The sequence below is a fragment of the Gopherus flavomarginatus genome, chromosome 2 (assembly GCF_025201925.1).
Source record: "Gopherus flavomarginatus isolate rGopFla2 chromosome 2, rGopFla2.mat.asm, whole genome shotgun sequence".
In the NCBI taxonomy this organism is placed as follows: domain Eukaryota; kingdom Metazoa; phylum Chordata; order Testudines; family Testudinidae; genus Gopherus; species Gopherus flavomarginatus.
In genome coordinates this window covers 302,916,965-302,942,165 of record NC_066618.1, presented here as the reverse complement: position 1 = coordinate 302,942,165, position 25,201 = coordinate 302,916,965, and the positions used below count along the sequence as shown (strand labels likewise).

Below are 25,201 nucleotides of genomic sequence, written 5' to 3'. Positions count from 1 at the left end.
ATATAAAAGAGGGAGTTGCCCCAACTGCACTTCAGTTCCATCAATTAATTTGGGAATTCCTAACCTAAGACTCTAAAGAAATGAAGAAGGGGAATGAAGAGTGTGAATATGCACAGGATTATCTTGAAGAACTCTTGTTACACATAAGTAACCTTAATTTCTTGAAGTGGGAGCTGCATATTCCTACTTGTGTGAGTTTACTGAGCATGACAACCCCACAGGAAGATGGGCTGAAGAGTTCCAGGTGAACAAGGACAGCATAGCTGACAAGTGAGTATTAGTTCTGGATGCCTCTCACTTTCCCAAAACTAAATCACAATCAGGGATTGTTGTAGCCATGTTGGTTCCAGAATACTAGAGAGACAAGGTGGGTGAGGTAATCACTTTCACAAGACCAGCTTCTGTTGGTGAGGAAGCTCAAAAGCTAGTCGCTCTCACCAACAGAAGTTGGGCCAATACACGATATTACCTCATGCACCTAGTCTCACAATCAGGGAAACATTTTTGCTAAAACACATATAGTAGCAGTCACACAATATAGTGTGAAGATTTGTCATCGCTGAGAATTCTGACAATTACATGGGGTTGAACCCCTGCCACATTATCATAATTGTAATATGTAGTCAGATATGCTTGGACAATCTTTGGAGCATGATGGCCTGACTCTCTGGTCTCAGCCTCATAATGGGGCACTTGCAGATAAGTTTTGGTCCCACAGAGCTTAATGGTAAAGTTCTCAGAATGTGCAAAGTGTGATTCCTGCCTTCCTGAATGTAAATGAGGCTTGGGAACATACAGACAAGGTAGTGTGTCATGGACTCACAGATCGTGCCCACTCATGGCCCCGTGCAGTCCGTGGGGGGTGCCCCTTTCAGTGAGACAGCCCTTCTTGGGGGTCCACTCTCTCTCAGGGTCAGGCCCCTCCACCTCCTGGAGCTGCACCTCTCTGAGCCTTAGCACACCCGTCTCTGCCGTGGGCCCCCTCAGGGAGTCCACGCGCTCTGGACTCCCCGGGCCTCCTCACCCCCGAAGGAGTTGATGCAACCCTGTTCTCTAGACCGGAGCGACTCTCAGCCAGCATAAAACAGGAGCGTTTATTGAGAGTTGAACACAGCACAGGAAACTCTCTGGGGCTCAGGCCTGACCTCTCTCAGTCCAGCACATCCCAGTCTTCCTGCATCCAGGGGGGCTCTGCCTGCTCCCACTCTCCAGCCCAGAGCTCCCCTGCTACCCAGATGGGCCTCCAATATCCCCGGCCCCAAGCCCCGCCTCTGTCCATTGTCTTCTCTCCAGGTAAACAGAGTCGTAAACAGGAAGGCCTGGGTCTCCTCTCCTCTCAGCCCTCCTCTGGCCCCCTCTGGCTGGAACCGGCTGGTCAGGTCACCCGGGGTCCTCTCTCCACAGCCCATTTTCCTTCCACTGCCCAGAACCGGCTGCGACTCCTGAGCTGCATCTCCGGGTCACCAGGTCACTGATCACTGGGGTCTCCATCCTCCAGGCCATTGGCCGGGGCCCCAAGCTCCCCCTCTGGTCCCCTGCAACAACAACCCCCGCCCCGCCAAATCAGCAACACCCAGGGACACTGAGTCCCCTGCCTCCGCATGCAACCCCCTGGAAAACACAGAAAACCCAAGAAAACCCCCACTTCGTCACAAGTGGTCTGAAAGAAATGGAAAGCACCAACCTCTTGAGACTATTGTTAGAATGGAAATGCAGATGGGACCACTCATAGACTCATAGACTCTAGGACTGGAAGGGACCTCGAGAGGTCATCGAGTCCAGTCCCCTGCCCTCATGGCAGGACCAAATACTGTCTAGACCATCCCTGATAGACATTTATCACATTTATCATAAGAATGTGACTTACACGAGATAGTCATTAAACCTCTATCTCAGTAATTTTCTGGGCTGTCCAGACTGGCATTTTCCCAGAGAAATGGTATAGAGACAATCTAACCAATGTTTAAACAAAAACCTATGACCTTTGTGAGGATAAAAATTGCAGTTCCTTAGTTCATACTCTAATGAAACACCTACAGAATAAGACAAATGAACCTGTTCTTCACAGCACATCTCAAGTATTGCAGCAAATAATTCAGTCTTCTTTTCTGCAGCTATTATAGCAAAATAACTACCCCAAGCAGCTCTGGGTAGTTGAAGCAACCCTATCATAAATAAAGTTATTGTAGGATTAGAAAAGACTTTTGATCTTTGTGTGTGAGTCAGAGGAAGAGATGGCTCCCAAATGCTTTGGAGACATCAAAGAATTTTTCACTATCCCACATGTAATAGTTTAATAGTCAAGGAGGACCTTCTGAGGTCCACCCACTTAATAGTTGCTCAGATAGGGAATCTCTTTCAATTCATTCTTGTGGTGTTGATGATCTGTGACATACAGATCAGACTACGGTAGAACCTCAATTACAAACACCCGAGTTATGAACTTATTGGTCATCCACACTCCTTATTTGGAACCGAAAGCAGGCAATCAGGCAGCAGCAGAGATTTAAAAAAAAAAAAAAAAGGTAAATACAGTACAGTATTGTGTTAAACATAAACTACTAAAAAAATAAAGGGAACGTTTTTAAAAAAAAGTTTTGACAAGGTAAGGAAAATTTCTGTCCTTGATGCATTTTAAATTAAGATGGTTAAAAGCAGCATTTTTTGGCATAGTAAAGTTTTAAAGCTGTATTAAGTCAATGTTTAGTTATAAACTTTTGAAAGAACAACCAAAACATTTTGTTCATAGTTACAGACATTTCAGAGTATTGCACAACCTCCATTGCTGAGGTGTTTGTAACTCTGAGGTTCTACTGTAGATAATTTGGTGGTCCCTTCTGGGCTTAAACTCTATTAATCTGATTCTTAATTGGAGGAACAGTGCAGTGCAGGCACCCCCTCCACTAGTTGTAATACTGGAGAAATTCTATAAGACTGAAGGAGTGCCTGTATTGTGTCAATATTCTAAAAGGGAAACAAATTAGGTCTTGTCAGAAAAACCTAATATCATTTAGAATCATAGAATATCAGGGTTGGAAGGGACCTCAGGAGGTCATCTAGTCCAACCCCCTGCTCAAAGCAGGACCAATCCCCAACTAAATCATCACAGTCAGGGCTTTGTCAAGCCTGACCTTAAAAACCTTTAAGGAAGGAGATTCCACCACCTCCCTAGCTAACCCATTCCAGTGCTTCATCACCCTCCTAGTAAAAAAGTTTTTCCTAATATCCAACCTAAACCTCCCCCACTGCAACTTGAGACCATTACTCCTTGTTCTATCATCTGCTACCACTGAGAACAGTCTAGATCCATCTTCTTTGGAACCCCCTTTCAGGTAGTTGAAAGCAGCTATCAAATTCCCCCTCCTTCTTCTCTTCTGCAGACTAAACAATCCCAATTCCCTCAGCCTCTCCTCATAGGTCATGTACTCCAGACTCCTAATCATTTTTGTTTCCCTCCGCTGGTCTCTTTCCAATTTTTCCACATCCTTCTTGTAGTGTGGGACCCAAAATGGGACACACTACTCCAGATGAGGCCTCGCCAATGTTGAATAGAGGGGAATGATCACATCCCTCGATCTGCTGGCAAAGCCCCTACTTATACAGCCCAAAATGCCATTAGCCTTCTTGGCAACAAGGGCACACTGTTGACTCATATCCAGCTTCTCGTCCACTGTAACCCCTAGGTCCTTTTTTGCAGAACTGCTGCCTAGCCATTCGGTCCCTAGTCTGTAGCAGTGCATGGGATTCTTCTGTCCTAAGTGCAAGACTCTGCACTTGTCCTTGTTGAACCGCATCAGATTTCTTTTGGCCCAATCCTCTAATTTGCCTGGGTCCCTCTATATCCTATCCCTACCCTCCAGCATATCTACCACTCCTCCCAGTTTAGTGTCATCTGCAAACTTGCTGAGAGTAGCCTCCAGATCATTAATGAAGATATTGAACAAAACCAGACCCCAGGACTGACCCTACTTTGTTGTTTAGCCACAGTGGCACTCTTTTGGTTCTTTTACTATGTTTTTTAATTTGGGGTATTGTAGCAAGGTCTGCATTCACCAGTGCAGCACCTCCTGCAGGGGCGGCTCTAGCCATTTCGCCGCCCCAAGCACGGCGGCATGCCGGTCCCGCGGCTCCGGTGGATCTCCCGCAGGCATGCCTGTGGATGCTCCACCGGAGCCGCAGGACCAGCGAACCCTCTGCAGGCACGCCTGAGGGAAGTCCACCGCAGCCACCTGCCGCCCTCCCGGCGACCGGCAGAGCGCCCCCCGCGGCATGCCGCCCCAAGCACGCGTTTGGCGTGCTGGGGGCTGGAGCCACCCCTGCCTCCTGCTGGTCCTCTTGGGAATTAGCTCAACTCCAGCTCAGGCGCACCCTCTGCTGGCTGCTGTCTTGCCTGCCTCAGGCTCCACATCCCTCCCAGACCCCAGTGCCCTTTACCTCAGTGTTCTGCCCTCTGCAGTACCCCTGCTCTAGGTCTCGCTGTCATAAACAAATAGTGAAGGGTTAATAGAACAGGAGTACTTCATGTCTCTTTTGCCTGTAAAGAGTTAACAAGATCAGTGAGCCTGGCTGTCACCTGACCAGAGGACCAATCAGGGGACAGGATACTTTCAAATCTTGAGGGAGGGAAGTTTTTGTGTGTGCTGTTAGTTTTTGGTGGTTGTTCACCCTGGGGGCTCAGAGGGATCAGACGTGCAACCAGGTTTCTCTCCAATTTCTCTGATACAGGCTCTTATAAGTTCAGAATAGTGAGTACTAGGTAAATAAGGCGAGTTAGGCTTATGTTTGTTTTCTTTATTTGCAAATATGTATTTGGCTGGAAGGAGTTCAAATATGTATTTTGCTGAAAGGATTTTAATTTGTACTTGTATACTTAGGCTGGGAGGGTATTCCCAGTGTCTATAGCTGAAAGACCCTGTAACATATTCCATCTTAAATTTCCGAAGATAATTTTTACTGTTTTTCCCTCTTTAATTAAAAGCTTTTCTTGTTTAAGAACCTGATTGTTTTTTTATTCTGGTGAGACCCCAGAGAACTGGGTCTGGAGCCACCAGGGAATTGGTGGTTAGAAAGGAGGGAAGGGGGAGAGAAAGGTTATTTTCTCTTTGTGTTAGGATTACTTTCTCTCTCAGAGAGAGTCTGGGAGGGGGAGAGAGAAGGAGGGGGGAAGGTGGATTTTTCTCTCTGTTTCAAGATTCAAGGAGTTTGAATCACAGTGATCTTCCAGGGTAACCCAGGGAGGGGAAGCCTGGGAGAGGCAACAGTGAGGGAAAGGGTTTACTTTCCTTGTGTTAAGATCCAGACAGTCTGGGTCTTGGGGGTCCCCAGGCAAGGTTTTGGGGGGACCAGAGTGTACCAGGCACTGGAATTCCTGGTTGGTGGTAGCACTACAAGTACTAAGCTAGTAATTGAGCTTAGAGGTATTAATGCTGGTACCCCATCTTTTGTGGACGCTAAGGTTCAGAGTGGGGAATTATACCATGACACTCCCCTCCCAGGGTAACCCCCAAGCCATGTTGGTTGATAAACATTAAGTACATAGATGTAATATACTTAGGCCCTATACAGTATCATTAAAGCACACATGAATTAAGAACTGGCTAACTGACAAATCTCAAGAAGTAGTTGTCAGTGAGGAATCATCATTGAATGGGAGTGTTTTTAGCAGGTTCCGCAGGGATTAGCACTAGGCCTGATGCTATTCAGTATTTTTGACAATGATCTGGAAATAATTGTAAAATCACTACTGATTTCAGTAGAATGCGAGCTAATATTTTGCCTGCTGTACAGAGGAGAGTAGTGACTCTGTAGTTTCCACAGTCGGCTTTGCTGCCTTTGTTTCTGAACAGTGATACAATAATAGCATCTTTGAAGTCTTGTGGCATTTCTTCCTCCTCCCAAATGCTACTCAGGATGTCATGAAACATCTCGATAGCCTTTGGGCCTGCTCCTTTATACAGTTCTGCTGGAATACCATCCTTTCCAGATGCTTTGCTAGAGTTCAGTTGTTTGATGGCTTTTATAACTTCCTCAACTGATGGAGGGAGATTGAGATCCTCTTTGATAGGTTTCTCAAGTAAATGGTCAAGGACACACCGATCGATTGTGGATGGTCTATTGAATAGACTACTGTAGTATTCAGCCCATCTCTGTATGATTCCCTCCTTGTCTTTCATGAAGGTTGTGCCATCTGTCGACTTTAAGGGGGCTGTGCCAGATTTAGATGGTCCGTAGACTGCTTTGAGAGAGTCAAAGAACATCTTTGCGTTGTTTGTCTCTACGTAATGCTGGACTTCTGCAGCTTTCCTCTCTCACCACTCATCCTGCATTCTCTTTAGTTCAGACTAGGCCTTGCTCTGTAGGTACTTAAACCTATCTTTCTTTGAGATGGAAGTGAGTTCATTCTGCCATTCAACAAATGCCTTCTGCTTGTCACTTAGGAGTTTGGAGATGTACTTGTTGTTCTCATTGAACCAATCCTGGCATACCCTTTTCTTTGGCCCCAGCACGGATTTAACTTGCATTCTACAGAACAGACTCATTGCAAACATATTTGAGGAGAATCTGCCAGAAGCGCAGTGTGGTTTCAGACCAGGTCGTAGTACTATGAACATGATCTTTGTTGTAAGGCAGGTCCAGGAAAAATGTCTAGAGCAGAACATGGATCTGTACTTGCTACAGTGCTGTTCAACTTGTTCTTTGCTTGTGTTCTCAGCCATGCAACAAGGGACTTGGATAAGGGGATATACATCTGCTACTGACTCAGTGGCTCCCTCTTTGATCTTCAAAGACTCAATGCTAAGATCAAGATGCTGGAGAGGCTTCTTGATGAGGTGCTTTTTGCAGATGACTGCGCCTTGATGGCTCATAGACATCAGGTCATCGTTGATAGATTTTCTGAAGCATCCCAGCTCTTTAGCCTCACTATCAGTCTCGGGAAGACAGCAGTCTTGTTCCAGCCAGCACTTCATTCCAATACCCCAGTGCCAGCCATCTTCATCCATGGGACACAGTTGAAAAATGTGGATCAGTTCAAGTATTTGGGCAGTACCATCTCAAGTGACGGTTCGCTTGATAAGGAAATCTCCTCCAGAATTAATAAAGCCAGCCAGGCCCTTGGTCGACTTCGAACAAAAGTTCTTAACCAACACAACATCCATCTCTCCACCAAATTGAAGATCTACAGTGCAGTGGTTCTAACTTCTCTCCTGTATGAATCTGAGACGTGGACTCTTCATAGACATCACATTAACAGCTTGAGCAATTTCACATGCGCTCCCTCCGTTCAATAATGAGCATTTGCTGGCAGGAATATTAAAGTCCTTGAGAGAGCAAAACACAACCAGCATTGAGGAAATTTTATTGAGAAAAGACGGTTACTCACCTTTGTAACTGTTGTTCTTTGAGATGTGTTGCTCATATCCATTCCAGTTAGGTTAGGTGCGTGCCGTGCGTGCACGTTCGTCGGAAACTTTTTACCCTAGCAACTCCAGTGGGCCGGCAGGTCGCCCCCTAGAGTGGCGCCGTCATGGCGCTCGATATATACCCGTGCCGGCCCACCCGCTCCTCAGTTCCTTCTTGCCGGCTACTCCGACAGTGGGGAAGGAGGGCGGGTGTGGAATGGATATGAGCAACACATCTCGAAGAACAACAGTTACAAAGGTGAGTAACCGTCTTTTCTTCTTCAAGTGATTGCTCATATCCATTCCAGTTAGGTGAATCCCAAGCCTTACCTAGGCGATGGGGTCAGAGTGAGAAGTCGCGGCATGGAGCACTGCAGAGCCGAAGGCCGCGTCATTTCTGGACTGCTGGACCAGGGCGTAATGGGAAGCAAAGGTGTGGACAGAGGACCAGGTCGCCACCCTACAGATCTCCTGGATGGGCACGCGGGCAAGGAAAGCCAGCGATGACGCCTGCGCCCTGGTAGAGTGCGCAGTCACACGGCCCGTAGGGGTGTGAGCCAAGTCATAACAGGTCCTGATACAGGACGTTACCCACGAGGAAAACCTCTGTGAGGAAATGGGAAGCCCCTTGACTCGGTCCGCTACTGCCACGAAGAGCTGGGGGGATTTGCGGAACGGTTTGGTCCTCTCCACATAAAACGCGAGTGCCCGACGGACATCAAGCGAGTGGAGTTGTTGCTCCCTGCGGGACGAATGGGGCTTTGGGAAAAAGACAGGGAGGAAGATCTCCTGGTTGATGTGAAAAGCTGAGACCACCTTGGGGAGAAAGGCAGGGTGCAGACTCAGCTGCACCTTGTCTTTATGGAAGACCATATACGGGGGATCTACCGTGAGGGCCCGGAGTTCTGACACCCGTCTGGCTGAAGTGATGGCCACCAGGAAAGCAGTCTTCCAGGAGAGAGAGAGCAGGGAGCAAGTCGCTAACGGCTCAAAAGGAGGGCCCATGAGCCAAGTCAGAACCAGGTTGAGAACCCAGGTAGGTGCAGGGGGTCGAACCTGGGGGTAGAGACGTTCTAGTCCCTTCAGAAATCTAGTCACCGTAGGGTGAGAGAAAACCGAACGGCCATCTCCCCCCGGATGAAAGGTGGAGATAGCTGCCAGGTGAACCCAAAGGGACGATATCGCCAGGCCCTGCTGCTTGAGGGACCAGATGTAGTCTAGAATATTGGCGATAGAAACCTCTACAGGGAGGAAACCCCTCTCCGTGCACCAACTGGAGAAACGCTTCCACTTGGCCGAGTACATCGCTCTAGTGGAAGGCTTCCTGCTGCTCAGGAGTACTTGACGTACCGAGGTAGAGCACCGTAATTCCGACCTGATCAGCCACGCAGGAGCGACGCCGTGAGGTGCAGGGACTGGAGGTCTGGGTGACAGAGCCTGCCGTGGTCCTGGGTGATCAGGTCCAGAAGAAGGGGCAGGGGGACTGGGTCGGCTATGGACAGGTCCAGTAACATGGGATACCAATGCTGTCTGGGCCACGCTGGAGCTATCATAATCAAGTGGGCCCTGTCCCTGCGCACCTTCAGAAGGACCTTGTGGACCAGCGGGAACGGAGGGAACGCATAGAACAGGTGGGCCGTCCACGGGATAAGGAAGGCGTCCGCTACCGACCCTGGCTCCCGGCCCTGAAAGGAGCAGAATGTCTGGCATTTTCTGTTCCCCCTGGACGCGAAGAGGTCCACCCGGGGACAACCCCACCTCTGGAAGAGTGAGAGGGCGACGTCCGGGCGAAGGGACCATTCGTGTGAAAGGAAGGATCTGCTCAGATGGTCTGCCAGCGTGTTCCGTACTCCGGGGAGGAAGAAAGCCATGAGGTGAATGGAGTGGGCTATACAAAAGTCCCAGAGCCGCAACGCCTCCTGACATAGGGGAGAGGATCTCGTGCCGCCCTGCTTGTTCACATAGTACATGGTCGTCGTGCTGTCGGTGAATACCGCGACACAGCGACCTCGAAGCTGATGGGAGAACGCTTGGCAAGCAAGGCAGACCACTCTCAACTCCCGTATGTTGATGTGGAGGGCCACTTCCTGAGGGGACCACAGGCCCTGTGTCCTCACGGCTCCAAGGTGGGTCCCCCAGCCCAGGTCTGAGGCATCCGTTGTTAGGGATACCGAGGGTTGGGGCGGATGAAACGGGAGGCCCACACACACGACGGACTGGTCTAGCCATCACCGGAGGGAATCCAGTACCTCCTGGGGGATGGTGATAATCGCATCCAGCGAATGTCTGGCCGGCCGGTACTGCGCGATGAGCCAAGACTGGAGAGGCCTCATGCGGAGCCGCGCATAACCTGTCACAAATGTGCTGGCGGCCATGTGGCCTAAGAGGGTTAGGCATGTCCTTATAGAGGTCATGGGGGCCGCCTGTAGGCGCCGAATGATGGCCGACAGCGACTGGAACCTGGGCAACGGCAGCAGGGCCCTAGCCAAGGTGGAGTCCAGAATGGCCCCGATGAACTCTATCCTCTGCGTGGGGAGCATAGTGGACTTGTCCACGCTGATAATGAGGCCCAAGGTAGCAAAGAGTCCGCTGATCGTGTGGACGTGGTTGCGGACCTGTAGCTCTGATGTGCCTCGAATCAGCCAGTCGTCGATGTAAGGGAACACATAAATGCGGCTGCGCCGAAGATGTGCGACGACGACTGCCATGCATTTTGTGAATACCCTCAGGGCCGTGGAGAGGCCAAACAGGAGGACCGCAAATTGGTAATGGTGGCGGTCGACCACGAACCGAAGGAAACATCTGTGTTGCGGCAAAATGGCTATATGAAAATAAGCGTCCTGCATGTCAAGGGCGGCGTACCAGTCTCCAGGATCCAGAGATGGGATAATGGTACCCAGAGATACCATGCGGAATTTCAACTTCACCATATGTTTGTTGAGTTCCTGCAGGTCGAGAATAGGTCTGAGGCCTCCTTTGGCCTTGGGGATCAGAAAGTAGCGGGAATAAAACCCCTTGCCCTTCTCATTCTCCGGAACCGCCTCTATGGCTCCTTTGTCGAGGAGCGTCTGCACCTCCTGACGGAGGAATTGCTCGTGAGAGGGGTCCCTGAAGAGGGAGAAGGGTGGGGGGCGGGAGGGAGGGTGAGAAGTAAATTGCAGACGGTAACCCGTTTGCACAGTGCGTAAGACCCAACGGTTGGATGTTATTTGGGTCCACGCCTGGAGGAAAAACGAAAGGCGGTTGGAAAACGGGGGGGAAGGATCCACGGGGAAAACTGGTACAGTGTCCTCAGGCGCACCTTCAAAACGAAGGTTTGGGCCCAGGTGGGGCTTTGGAGGAGCCCTGATTCTGCCCCCCCTGGTTGCCCGACTGTCTGCACCTGTCATTTCTGCCACGGCGCCTATTGAGGTCCTGCGCTGGCGGTACTGGAGGTACGGCCGTCGCTGCTGTTGTTGTTGCGGCCGGAAGGGTCTGCGCTGTGTCCCGGGCGTGTGCATCCCTAGGGAGCGCATGGTGACCCGATTGTCCTTTAGGCTTTTCAGCCTGGGGTCCGTCTTCTCCGAAAACAGGCCCTGACCTTCGAACGGGAGGTCCTGGATGGTATATTGGAGCTCCGGCGGAAGGCCAGAAACCTGAAGCCAGGAGATGCGGCACATTGTAACCCCTGAAGCCAGAGTTTGAGCGGCCGAGTCTGCTGCGTCCAAGGATGCCTGCAACGAAGTTCTTGCGACCTTCTTGCCCTCTTCAAGAATTGCCGCAAATTCTTGACGCGCATCCTGAGGCAACAGCTCCTTAAACTTATCCGCTGCCACCCAGGAGTTATAGGCGTAGCGGCTAAGGAGGACTTGCTGGTTGGAGACCCTCAGTTGGAGGGCGCCCGCTGAGTAGACCTTCCGGCCTAACAGGTCCATACGCCTCGCCTCCTTGGACTTGGGTGCTGGGGCCTCTTGTCTGTGACACTCCCTCTCGTTCACCGACTGCACGACGAGGGAGCACGGTGTCGGGTGCACATGGAGGTACTCATAACCTCTGGAGGGAGCCATATATTTACGCTCCACCCCGCGTGCAGCAAGAGGGATGGAGGCCGGCGACTGCCAGATGGTATTGCCATTGGCCTGGATAGTCCTGATAAAAGGCAGGGCGACCCTGGTGGGAGCATCTGCTGAGAGGATGCTCACCACGAGATCTTCGATTTCGGAGACCTCCTCAGCTTGCAAGTTTAAGTTCTGCGCTACGCGCCTGAGGAGGTCCTGGTGCGCCCTGAGGTCGAGTGGGGGAGGGCTGGACGATGCTGTGCCCGCCACTGCCTCATTGGGAGAGGACAATGAGGAGACCCCTGGTAAAAGAGTGTCCACGGGAGGCTCTGTCTGAACCCGCGCCTCTGACTCCGGAGGGAGCTCAGGGTCTTGCTGGTTGAACCTGTCTTCGCCCGCCGCAGAAGGAGGAGGGCGAGATAGCGAAGCCTCTGGCACCCTGTGCTCAGCCGTCGCAGGCTGAGGAGGAATTTGTTGAGGGCCCTGGGCTTGATGGTACGCCCAAGGTGTCCAGAAACCCCACTGCTGCGGTCCCTGATCCTGCGGAGGAGGGTCCTGAAAGAGGGCCGCGGGTCTGTCTGTGTCTATCGCATACACACTGTCTGTCTGCGACAAGACAGACGGCTGTCTGGAAGGCCATGGAGGGGCCGAACGCGGCTGGTAGGGTTCTCTTGGTCTCGACGCCGAAGATCTTCTCGGTGCCGGGGACCGGTACCGGGAATCATACTGGTGCCAGGATCGGGACCGGGACCTGCCTCCAACTCGGTGCCAGGAGGTCGACCGGGACCAGGACCTGCCACCAGCTCGGTGCCGGGAGGTCGACCGGGGTGCTGATCGCCGCCGGGAACAGCTCCTAGAATCTCGGCGCCGGTAGCGGGGACTTGATCCAGACCGGTGCCGGGAATAGCGGGACTGTCTGGAGGATGACCGGCGCCGCGAGTGCGACCAGTACCGCCGATGGGAGCGGTGCCGGGACTGCGAGCGGAGCCTGGAGCGAGAGCGTCCGTGGTATTGGGACCTCGACGGCGATCGGTGCCGGCTGGGTGAGTCCAGAGACGGCGCTCACATCATCGCCGGCTTGCCTCTGGATACGACCCGTACCGGGGGTTGAGGCTGGGTAGGCTCTGTAAGAGCAATCAGGTCCCGCACCGAAGCGAAAGTCTCTGGCGTCGATGGGACCAATAGCGCAACCCCAGATTTTACAGGGGAACTAGGAGGGACCGGACTCGACGGACCTCCAGGGCCCGGAGTCGACGGAATCCCTGCTGATGGTGCCGCGGCCGAGGTAGGCGCCGGGCGCTCCGCTCGAGTTTGCACGGATGGAGTCACAGACTTCGAAGGCCTTGTCTCGGGTCCCGGTGCCGGGGAAGGTCGATGCCGGGGTGTCTTTCCGGTGCCGGCGTGGAGGCGGCAATCTGTGTTGAGGTTACCAGATTAAGTGCCGCTTCCATTAGGAGAGTCCTTAATCTTTGGTCCCTCTCCTTTTTTGTCCTAGGCTTAAAAGCCTTGCAAATGCGGCACTTGTCCGAAATGTGCAATTCCCCCAGGCACTTTAGGCAAGCGTCGTGGGGGTCGCTGGTCGGCATCGGCTTTTTACAGGCCGAGCATTGCTTGAACCCCGGTGAACCAGGCATGGGCCCGGTGCTGGGTGCCGGGAAGGGCTACAGCCCAAACCCGCTAATAACTATACAACTATATACAAACAACAATAACTAACTATATTTTTACAATTATTTACAACTATCTACAAGTATGAACTGTAAAGATGAAGGAGAGCTAGGGACGTGGAGGACAGCTATGCCACGCTCCACTGTTCCAACGACCGACACGGCGGTAAGAAGGAACTGAGGAGCGGGTGGGCCGGCAGGGGTATATATCGAGTGCCATGGCGGCGCCACTCTAGGGGGCGACCTGCCGGCCCACTGGAGTTGCTAGGGTAAAAAGTTTCCGACGAACGTGCATGCGCGGCACGCACCTAACCTAACTGGAATGGATATGAGCAATAACTCGAAGAAGAACATAACTTAGGTGGACCGGGCTTGTCATCAGAATGGAAAACCGCTGTCTCCAAAAACAGATCTTGTTTGGGGAACTGAGTCAGGGCAAAAGAAAGAAGCGTTGTCCGTATAAGCACTTCAAGGATAATCTGAAGAATCATGAAATTATCTCCAGACTGCAAGTGAAAGGCACCACAGAGCTGCATAATCAAACATCATAAATACAGACTTCCTGTGCCCTCAGTGCGGTTGACTCTATGCATCAGGATTCAGAGTCATATGCATAGCCATATATGAGAACTATGACAATATTGTTATCATCACCAGGGATAGACTACCAATAATACTGATTAGATTTGTGGATGATACAAAGATTAGTAGAGTGGTAAATAATGACGTAGTCATATGGAGTGAAGTGGATTGCTTGGTAAACTGGGCCCATTCAAACAAAATGTTATAACAAAGACAAATGGAAGGTCATATCTCTAGAAACAAAGCAGCCCCTATTACAGAATGGGGGATTGTATCCCGGATATTAGTGACTCTGAAAAAGATTTAAGGGTCACAATGGACAAGCAACTGAACATGGGCTCCCGGTGTGATGCTGTGGCAAAAGAGTCTAATGCAATCCTTAGGTGTATAGGGAAGTAGTGAGTAAAAGTAGGGTGGTGATTTTATTTCTGTATACAGTATTGGTGAGATCGATACTGGAATGAAACTCTATGGCCTGTTCTATACAAGAGTTCAGATTAAATGAGCCAATAGTCCCATTTGGCCTTAAAATCTATGAAAAACTGTTCCTAATGCAAAAAGAATGAGGAATACTTGTGACACCTTAGAAACTAACACATTTATTTGGGCATAAGCTTTCATGGGCTAAAACCCACTTCATTGGATGCATACAGTGGAAAGTACAGTAGGAAGATATATATATTCACAGAGAACATGAAAAAATGGGTGTTGCCATACCAGCTATAATGAGATTCATCAATTAAGGTGGGCTATTATCATGCATCCAATGAAGTGGGTTTTAGCCCACGAAAACTTATGCCCAAATAAATTTGTTAGTCTTTAGGGTGCCACAAGGAGTCCTCATTCTTTTTGCTGATACAGACTAACACGGCTACCACACTGAAACTTGTCCTAATGTATTTCCTTACTTCAGGCAATTGGTGATGCAGAGACGTTGGTGGAGACTCTACGTCTGGCTGCTGAGAAAGCAGAGGAGAAACTGTCCCTGGCCAGGCTCAGGTTGCGAGAACAGACTCAGGAAGGTAGGTTTAGGCCTTGGTCATGAACTGCTTGATAGTTAGATTGGGGGAAGAGGGAGGTTCTTGATCAGGACCCAGGTGTATCTATAGTTCTTTGAGTCTTTGTTCATATGGATCCTATTCATGGTGTGCACGTGCTCTGTGAATATGAGATTGAAATCTTTTGACCAGGTAGGACAGTTCCTCTACAATGAGCCTCTAGTCAGAACAAAAAGATCCCCAAGATCCTGCCAGCTGGGTACAAGACACTTCATAAATTAACTATATTAATTACTAAGACTAAAACTGTTAGAAAAAATGATGGTAAACTTAGAGACAGTGGACAGATAGGAGTAAGATAGAACTTAACACTATGGGTGGTGGGGCAGTATGCTGGGAGAGAAGCTGAGCCCTGATTAGGGGGCGGGGCTTCTCTGCTTAGGGGTCCTATAAAGGTAGCCAGCCAGGCAGGCAGTGGCATAGACAGCTGCAACGGCACAGGAGCCAGCAAACAGAGCTGTAAATGGGGAGTTTGGAGGGGAGACTTAGAGACCGAGGCAAAGGAACTGACAGGCTAGTGAAGGGAGTGGGCGTTGTTCTGGTGCCTGTTGGGGGTTTGTTTTGGTTTGTGTTTCTTGGATTAACAGGTTTCAGGTGGGAAGGCTATCACCGATACAGAGGCAGCAGTGAAAGACACAATGAGGATGACTGGATGTGGAAGCTGCAGCATGTACATGATCCTGGAGGGGGTACCTGAAAAGAGCTTTGTCTTCATGAAATGCCGCCTGACAGAGCTAGTAGAAGAAAAGATCCGAGGACTGGAGATGGAGGTGGAAACTCTGGTAGAGTTTAGAAGGGGATCCGAGCAGATGATGGAGCAAAGATTTAAGGAGGCTGAAGGGAGAAGCTTAGACTTGCAGATGGAAGCAGGACCAAAGAATTCTGAGGGGAGACTGCTCGGTGAGGAAAGTGGACGGTGGAAGCATGTGACTAAGAGAACCAGGCAGAGGAAGAGACGGACCAGTGAAGGAGAAACAGAACTCAGGAACAACTTTTCAGAGTTGGAAAATGAAGAAGGGGCACAGCAGGTGGTCAATGAAGGTGAGAGGGCAAGGAAGAAGAGAAGAGCAGCTAGTCCTACAGGAAGAGGGGAAGAGTCAATGGAGACAACACCAAATATGGGCCCCAGGAGGATACGGGATTGGTTGCGGAGGATTGCAAGGGTGAATAAGAATTGAGAGGACTTACAGCCAGTGGGAGCAGGGGATAGATCGGAGAATCACACTGTCACCAGGAAAAGGCAGGTCTACATGACTGGGGACTCCTTACTGAGAAGAATAGACAGGCTTGTAACTAGAGCTGATTGGGAGAACAGAAGGGTGTGCTGTCTGCCGGGTGCTAAGATACGGGATGTGGACCTGAGGCTGAAAAGGATCCTAATGGGAGCGGGAAAGAATCCGCTGATTGTCCTTCATGTGGGAACGAATGATACGGCTAGATTCTCGCTAGAACATATCAAGGGAGACTATGCCAGACTAGGGATGACGCTTAAGGAAATTGAGGCTCAGGTGATCTTCAGTGGGATTCTGCCTGTTCCTAGAGAAGGGTAACAAAGGTGTGACAAGATTACGGCGATCAACAGATGGCTCAGGCAGCGGTGCTATAAGGAGGTCTTTGAGATGTACAGCCACTGGGAAGCATTCATGGACAGAGGACTGTTCTCTCGGTATGGACTTCGCCTGAGTAAGGGGGGAAATAGACTTCTAGGATGCAGGCTAGCACAACTGATTAAGAGAGCTTTAAACTAGGAATTTGGGGGAGATGGTTGGGAGATGTCCAGGTAATCTCCACACCAGAATTTAACATTGAGAGGGAAGAAAACAAAGTAAGAGAGGATACAGCCGTAGGCAGAAGAATGGACATAAGGAGGAAGGGTAGTGTAGATACCAGTCTAATAGGTGATACTGGTGGTAGAATGTCTGTGCCTAACTGGGTAAAGAATGTCAGTGAAGCCAAACAGCAAAAATTAAGATGTCTGTACACTAATGCAAGGAGCACAGGCAACAAAATGGAGGAACTAGAGCTACTGGTGCAGGAAGTAAAACTGGATATTATACGGATCACAGAAACATGGTGGAATAGTAGTCATGACTGGAGTACAGGTATTGAAGGCTATGTGCTGTTTAGGAAAGACAGAAATAAAGGCAAAGGTGGTGGAGTAGCATTGTATATCAAGGATGAGGTTAACTGTAAAGAAATAGGAAGTGATGGAATGGATAAGACTGAGTCTGTCTGGGCAAAAATCACATTGGGAAAGAAGGCTACTAGAGCCTCCCTTGAGATAGTGCTTGGGGTGTGCTACAGACCGCCGGGATCTGATTTGGATATGGATAGAGACCTCTTTAATGTTTTTAAGGAAGTAAACACTAATGGGAATTGTGTGATCATGGGAGACTTTAACTTCCCAGATATAGACTGGAGGACAAGTGCTAGTAATAATAATAGGGCTCAGAATATTCTGGATGTGATAGCTGATGGATTTCTTCACCAAGTAGTTGAAGAACCAACAAGAGGGGATGCCATTTTAGGTTTGGTTTTGGTGAGTAGTGAGGACCTCATAGAAGAAATGGTTGTAGGGGACAACCTTGGTTCGAGTGATCATGAGCTAATTCAGTTAAAACTAGATGGAAGGATAAAGAAAAATAGATCTGGGACTAGGGTTTTTTATTTCAAAAGGGCTAACTTTTTGAAGAACTTGTGGATCTAAAGGCGGAGGAGGCTTGGAATTACTTCAAGTCAAAGTTGCAGAAACTATCAGAAGCCTGCATCCCAAGAAAGGGGAAAAAAATCATAGGCAAGAGTTTTAGACCAAGCTTGATGAGCAAGCATCTCAGAGAAGTGATTAAGAAAAAGCAGAAAGCCTACAAGGAGTGGAAGATGGGAAGGATTAGCAAGGAAAGCTACCTTATTGAGGTCAGAACATGTAGGGATAAAGTGAGAAAGGCCAAAAGCCATGTAGAGTTGGACTTGCAAAGGGAATTAAAACCAATAGTAAAAGGTTCTATAGCCATATAAATAAGAAGAAAACAAAGAAAGAAGTGGGACCGCTAAACACTGAGGATGGAATGGAGGTTAAGGATAATCTAGGCATGGCCCAATATCTAAACAAATACTTTGCCTCAGTCTTTTATGAGGCTAATGAGGAGCTTAGGGATAATGGTAGGATGACAAATGGGAATGAGGTTATGGAGGTAGATATTACTACATCTGAGGTAGAAGCCAAACTCAAACAGCTTAATGGGACAAAATCGGAGGGCCCAGATAATCTTCATCCAAGCATATTAAAGGAACTGGCACATGAAATTGCAAGCCCTTTAGCAAGAATTTTTCATGAATCAGTAAACTCAGGGGTTGTACCGCACGACTGGAGAATTGCTAACACAGTTCCTATTTTTAAGAAAGGGAAAAAAAGTGATCCAAGTAACTATAGGCATGTTAGTTTGACATCTGTAGTATGTAAGGTTTAGAAAAAAATTTGTAGGAGAAAGTAGTTAAGGACATTGATGTCAGTGGTAATTGGGACAAAATACAACATGGTTTTACAAAAGGTCGATCATGCCAAACGAACCTGATCTCCTTCTTTGAGAAGGTAACAGATTTTTTTAGACAAAGGAAATGCAGTGGATCTAATTTACTTTGATTTCAGTAAGGCATTTGATACGGTTCCACATGGGGAATTATTAGTTAAATTGGAAAAGATGGAGATGAATATGAAAACTGAAAGGTGGATAAGGAACTGCTTAAAGGGGAGACTCCAACGGGTCATACTGAAGGGTGAACTGTCAGGCTGGAGGGAGGTTACTAGTGGAGTTCCTCAGGGATCGGTTTGGGGACCAATCTTATTTAATCTTTTTATTACTGACCTTGGCACAAAAAATGGGAATGTGCTAATAAAGTTTGCAGATGTCATAAAGCTGGGAGAGGTATTGCTAACACAGAGAAGGACCGGGATATCATACAGGAAGATCTGGATGACCTTGTAAACTGGAGTAATAGTAATAAGATGAAATTTAATAGTGAAAAATGCAAGGTCATGCATTTAGGGATTAATAACAAGAATTTTAGTTATAAATTGGGGATTCATCAGCTGCAAGTAACAGAGGAGGAGAAGGACCTCGGAGTATTGGTTGATCACAGGATTACTATGAGCAGCCAATGTGATATGGCTGTGAAAAAAGCTCATGTGGTCTTGGGATGCTTCAGGCGAGGTATTTCCAGCAAAGATAAGGTGTTAGTACCATTATACAAGGCACTGGTGAGACCTCATCTGGAATACTGTGTGCAGTTCTGGTCTCCCATGTTTAAGAAGGATGAGTTCAAACTGGAACAGGTTCAGAGACGGGCTACTAGGATGATCCGAGGAATGGAAAACCTGTCTTATGAAAGGAGGCTCAAGGAGCTTGGCTTGTTTAGCCTAACCAAAAGAAGGCTGAGGGGGGGATATGATTGCTCTTTATAAATATATCAGAGGGATAAATATTAGGGAGAGAGAGGAATTATTTAAGCTTAGTACCAATGTGGACACAAGAGCAAGTGGATATAAACTGGATACTAGGAAGTTTAGACTTGAAATTAGATGAAGGTTTCGAACCATTAGAGGACTGAAGTTCTGGAACAGCCTTCCAAGGGGAGTAGTTGGGGCAAAAGACATATCTGGTTATAAGACTAAGCTTGATAAGTTTATTGAGGGGATGGTACGATGGGATAGCCTAATTTTGGCAATTAATTTGGCAATTGATCTTTGATTATCAGCAGGTAAATAAGCCCAGTGGTCTGTGATGGGATGGGATCTGAGTTACTACAGAGAATTCTTTCCTGGGTGTCTGGCTGGTGAGTCTTGCCCACATGCTCAGGGTTTAACTGATCGCCATATTTGGGATCGGGAAGGAATTTTCCTCCAGGGCAGATTGGCAGAGGCCCTGGAGGTTTTTCGCCTTCCTCTGCAGCATGGGGCATGGGTCACTTGCTGGAGGATTCTCGGCAGCTTGAGGTCTTCAAACCACAATTTGAGGCCTTCAATAACTCAGACATAGGTTAGAGGTTTGTTACAGGAGTGGGTGGGTGAGATTCTGTGGCCTGCATTGTGCAGGAGGTCAGACTAGATGATCATAATGGTCCCTTCTGACCTTAAAGTCTATAAGAGGGAACTGAGAGGAGGTCAGTGCTGCTCTGCCCTATTTGACCTCAGGTATGTTGCTGGAGATACCTTGCTTGTGAGCAGCCTCTGGCCCACGAGAGACTTTGTCTGGGGTGGAGGATACAATACAACTTTGTTGTTGTGTCTTTTATAGTCCTAAGCATATTTTCAAACCTTGTCACCTACATCTGGTGCTTAAATCTTGTATTTGAGCTCAAATATCCAGTGTAGGCCCTTAAATCCCACTATGAGAACCCAAATAGCAGATTTGATCACAGTCTGTAAGTATTTACATGCAGAATAGAAGTTACTGGCCTTTATGCAACAGTTACTGGGTGATGTTCCATGGCCTATATTATGCAGAAAGTCAGATTAGATGATTCCAATGTTCTTTTCTGGCTTTATAATCTATGTGTCTATGAAGATTCAAATCTCCAAAGGGCATAAACACCAAGGAGGAAGAAGAAATGTTTAGAGTAGTCCAAGCAGGTATACTTCGGGCAATAGAATGAAATTAAGAAAGGGAGAAGTTAGGTTAATATCTGGGAAATGTTCCTGACTGTGAGTGTTATTAGGCTATGGACTCATCTTCCAAGGGAAGTGGCAGAATGGTAATACAAAAATCAGTAATAGTTTCTACTGAGGGGGCTTGCGCCACTTTTCTTGGAAGCGCTTAACCATTCAACATTAATGTTCTTGCTGTGTTTTGTGTAGACTAGATAATGCTATTCAGTGTTTTCACTATCCTTTACTAGGGGTGGGGGATGAATTCCAAGGGCTGAAGTGCTCCATACCAGAGCTTGATGATGTGCTATTGAAGGATATGGGAGGCAAAATCCATTCAGATGGACGGTGAGTTAGAAAAGACAATGGTCATACAGATATCACCCTTGCTGCCATGTTTGTATCCAGCAGAAATGGCTTCACAATAATGCTGCCTCCCTCAACACCAAGGAAGAAGCCTTCGCAAAGGGGCTGACCTAGATGTAGTGGGCTGTTGGACTAGTACCATTATACCCCATAGTGCAGAAGGCCCTTTTATTGTTGGTATTAACAATCCTATTATTTATTTGTTAAATGCATGAAATCTGCTCAGCTGTGGTACAAGACACAAAATTATTGTATTCCCTGATCACCTTACAACCTAAAGAAAGAGAGAAAAATGGAGAAGAGGAGGGAAACCCAAAGGAGGGATAGACATATAGAGTGGCTTTATTTTAGACTCACTTCTAGGAATTGCATAAGAAGAAGGTTTTTAAGGAGGGATCATCTCCTTGGTGCCACCAGTGTCACCTGGGGTTTCTCAGAACCCAAAGCAAAGGTAACTTAACTGTTTCTCTCCAGGCAGTGTCAGGAATAAATCAATGGGAACACAGTGCTTCCATCTGATAAATGATTGATACAAGCAAGTGTGTTCTTATCTGAAACTACTATTTATTAGATATTAAGCGCACACACACACACACGGTTTAAGACATCCCAGACATAGTTACCCACAGTCTGAGATAGTTTCAGGTGATCACCGGCCAGGCTTCCAGGGGCCCTCTTTCTGTCCAGCTGACAAGGAGTTTAGATGTCAGCTTCTTACCCAAAGAAAAGCTCCCTTGGACTGCTCAGGGGTATTTATTTTTACCTAGTCTTTTATAGCTATCTCTAACAAAGCACATAACCTACAGTGACTCCTACTGGGTCAGTATCATAATTTCTACTGGGTCACCAATTCTCCTAATTTCAGCAAACTACTCATTATCTCAAAACATTTCCTTAGCCATAATAACAATACGCCAGGGGCACCTAAAACCAAGGTCGCTCTTCACTCCCTCTCATCCATAACTTTCTGTCCCACCCTCCCATTCTGATTAACAAACTGCAAGTATGCAGCTGTCTGACCGTTTCTCACAAAGGCCTCAGATTATTCCCAGCGATGTGATGTTTGGTTTTCAGCTGGCAGTGACTGAACATACAAAATTGCTTACTGCAGTACTGTCAAGTTCTGGGCTACACACAGGAATGTCAAATTCCAGGGTAACACCAGGATCCTACATGAGGGGCTGGGGGAAGTGTCTGGTTGTTGCTAGTTCTCCAGCAGGTGGGGGGAATATTTGCTGGTTGTATTGGGTTTTGGTGTTAGGTCTTTCAGCTCTCATTCAAATGCTTAGTTCCCTGTCCCTGCTAATGATGAGTGTTTGTCTCATCTTTACATACAGATGGCCATTGATCATTGATCCATCTGGACAGGCTGCAACTTTCCTGCGGTATCGAGACACAAATTACTTGAATACACTGAACCCAAACGATATGAACATGGAGACCATTCGACTGGCCTTGCTGGGGGCCCTCCGGTAGGTGGAAGAGTACCAGGAATGGGAGGGCAGGATGGTAGGCTTGGACACAGCATAGGTTGGTGTTCCTGATGATCTCAGAGTGTGCATAGTGAGCTGGATGAATAAAACCATTAGCTGGTAGTGCATGTGGCTGTGAGGGAGTGAGTTGCTTTTTGATACCCTCTGCCAACCCTGCACTTCCAGTAGCTGCACTTCCATCACAGTTAGCACTTCTGGTCTTTATTCATGAAAGAGACTGCTGCCTGCATGAGGGGCCTTTTCTCCTCAGTCCCCTTCCCACATTGTGCTAAAGGGAAGGCTGCCCATACATGTAATGCTTGAGACCCATCATTATTGAGAGGGAGAGAGAGAGAGAGAGAGACAGAGATTGTTTTGTCTATCTTTTGTATCAAGGACCTTGGACTGTCCTGTAGTACATATGATCAACCATTCAGACCTCTATCCTTAGGTATGGAAAGCCAGTGGTGTTTGACATGATGGAAGTGAACATGTTTGATGCTGTGAAGAGGCAGTTGGAGGGAATACAGTCTGGACTGGCAGAGGCAATTCTGAGCAAGCAGATATTGCAGAATGAAAGGTAAGAATTTGTGGGTATGGTAAACTCCATGATCTTCAATGGAGAAATGGAACCTCTTCCAACTAAACCCATTTCTCTCCCAGACTGGGGCCAAGGGAATGGCATATTCCTACACCCTATATCAGCCCTGTCCCCTCCCAGCCTGGGAAGCCAGGGAGAAGGCTGAGGACCTCTACCCCAGAGCCCTATTTACCACCATTCTCAGATACTAATGTTATGAGGGCCAGGGCCAAATAAATATCTAGCTGTAGATACCTAGGGATGAGGGACTGGCACCTCCAGCCCTTTGGCCTTCTCCCCTTATAATTCTAGGGAAAGGCCAAAAGATTGCTGGAATATTTATCCTTTTCAAGCCTGAGGATGAGACTGTCACCTCAACTGTGGCCCATAACAATCCAGGGTAGGGTGTGAGAAATTCCTGCACCCTAAGTAAAGTTTTCTGCAAATCCCTCTCTTGATGCCCAATCAGGTGTGTGAACTGCACTATTCAATCAAGGCTGCCTTTGACTCTGAAACCTAATAATGATTTTTTTAATTTCAACATTGTTAACTGTTTTGTCACTGTACCAGAGACATCCAGTAAATGGGCTCTCTCATAATCGTAAGCTCAAATCGCTGCCATGTCTCTTGAGAGCCAAAACCATCAGCTTCCCTGTCAGGGTTCCCCACCCCCGCCTCTGAACTCTGGGGTACAGATGTGGGGATCCGCATGAAAGACCCCCTAAATATATATTCTACCAGCTTAGGTTAAAATCTTCCCCAAGGCACAAATTCCTTTTCTTGTCCTCGGATGGTATTGCTGCCACCACCAAGTGATTTACATGAAATTTCAGGGAAGGGTCACTTGGAATCCCTATCCCCCCAAACCCTTTCACCCCCTTTCCTGGGGAGGCTTGAGAATAATATACCAACCAATTGCCTTAGCAATGTGAGTACAGACCAGACCCTTTGTCTTCAGGACACTGAAAATCAATCAGGTTCTTAAAAGAAGAACCTTATTTAAAAAGTAAAAAGTAAAAGAATCACACCTGCAAAATCAGGATGGAAGGTAATTTTACAGGATAAATAAAAATATTTAAAACACAGAGGATTCCCCTCTGACTCAGTTTCACAGTTACAAAAACAGGAATAAAACTACCTCTGTAGCATTGGACAACTCACAAGCTAAAATGAAAGATAACCTAACGCATTTCCTTGCCTACTTACAATTTCTGTGATTTTAGATGGATTATTCCAGGTATATTTTCAGGAGATGTTGTACCTGCTTGGCTTCTCTCTCCATCCGGAGAGGGAACAACCAAGAGAGAGCAAACAAAATCTTCTTCCTCCAGATCTGAAAGTCTCTTCTTTCCTCATTGGTCCTTCTGGTCAGGTGCTAACTAGGTTATTTTGACCTACTTAACTCCTTACGGGTAAGATGATTCAGTACAGTTGCCAAGGAGGGATTTTATGCTACCCTTCTCTCTATATTTATGACATTCCCCTAATAGCTTATAGGATGTATTGTCAATGTTCTGGGCACAGGGAATATCATGGTCCCGATATGTAGAAGGGTCTCTATAATATGTCAGACAAAAAAGAATGATCAGAGATGGTCAGCTGGTAATGGACGATGATAGGAAAGCAGAGCTGCTCAATGCCTCCTTTGCTTCAGTCTTCACACATGAAAATAATGTGCCCAGACAACCAACGATGTTATCATAGACAATAAAGGGGAAGGGATGCAGATCAGGATAAGCAAATAACATGTCAGAAGTCTTCTGACTAGTTTGAATGTATTGTAGTCAGCAGGGCCTGATGGTATTCACCCCAAGATGCTGAAGGAATTAATGGAAGAACTCTTGGAGCTGCTTGTAATACTATTTGAGAATTCTTCTTTGAGTGATGTCCTCTTGGGTGCTCCACTGTAGGTGCGACAGTGCCTTTACATCTGGAATCAGAGATCTTCAATAGCAGTGCCCGTCAGACCGCACATGCACACCTCCCCTCTCTTGCACTATGCATGTGTCGTATATATAGTGCTGTGTGGTCCGACCACCCTCAGTTCCCCCTCGATCACCTGCAGTCTGGAACAGAACACTTAGCAGAGCCCATGTTATTTAGATAGTATCTTACCTGTTTTTCTTCTCATAGTTGTTAGTTCCTTACTTTCCCTTTTCTGTTTCTTCCTCCTAAAACGAACAACAACAAAAAAAAATGTATTAGTTCTTTCTCCTGTTTCCCCTCCTTCACCTCAGGGAAGGTACATCCTCATCCTTATGCCTGGTTCACCCGGGTTTAAGTGGTGTGTCTCCTGTGGAGCTGCCTTCTCTATAATGGACGGCCACACAAAGTGTATGTGCTGCATAGGAGAGGGACATGTTCCTCAGAAGTGTTCCCATTGCCAGGGTTTGAAGCG

General features: G+C 47.8%; 1 protein-coding gene and 1 long non-coding RNA gene across 4 annotated transcripts in view; one reads left to right on the top strand and one right to left on the bottom strand.

Moving 5' to 3' along the window:
- Nucleotides 1-25,201, top strand: part of IQANK1 (IQ motif and ankyrin repeat containing 1) — a 184,822-nt gene that overhangs the window by 133,413 nt on the left and 26,208 nt on the right. For all 3 annotated transcript variants that reach the window (XM_050939360.1, XM_050939359.1, XM_050939358.1), the window contains 4 exons: nt 14,600-14,708; nt 20,637-20,733; nt 22,089-22,223; nt 22,675-22,803. In XM_050939360.1, the coding sequence (XP_050795317.1) occupies nt 14,600-14,708; nt 20,637-20,733; nt 22,089-22,223; nt 22,675-22,803 (470 nt within the window). The remainder of the gene's footprint in view (nt 1-14,599; nt 14,709-20,636; nt 20,734-22,088; nt 22,224-22,674; nt 22,804-25,201) is intronic.
- LOC127044520 (uncharacterized) lies at nt 1,076-24,974 on the bottom strand. Its single transcript, XR_007772524.1, has 2 exons — nt 24,919-24,974; nt 1,076-1,535 (listed from the first exon to the last, which is right to left on the bottom strand). It is a non-coding gene; the product is annotated as an uncharacterized LOC127044520 (long non-coding RNA).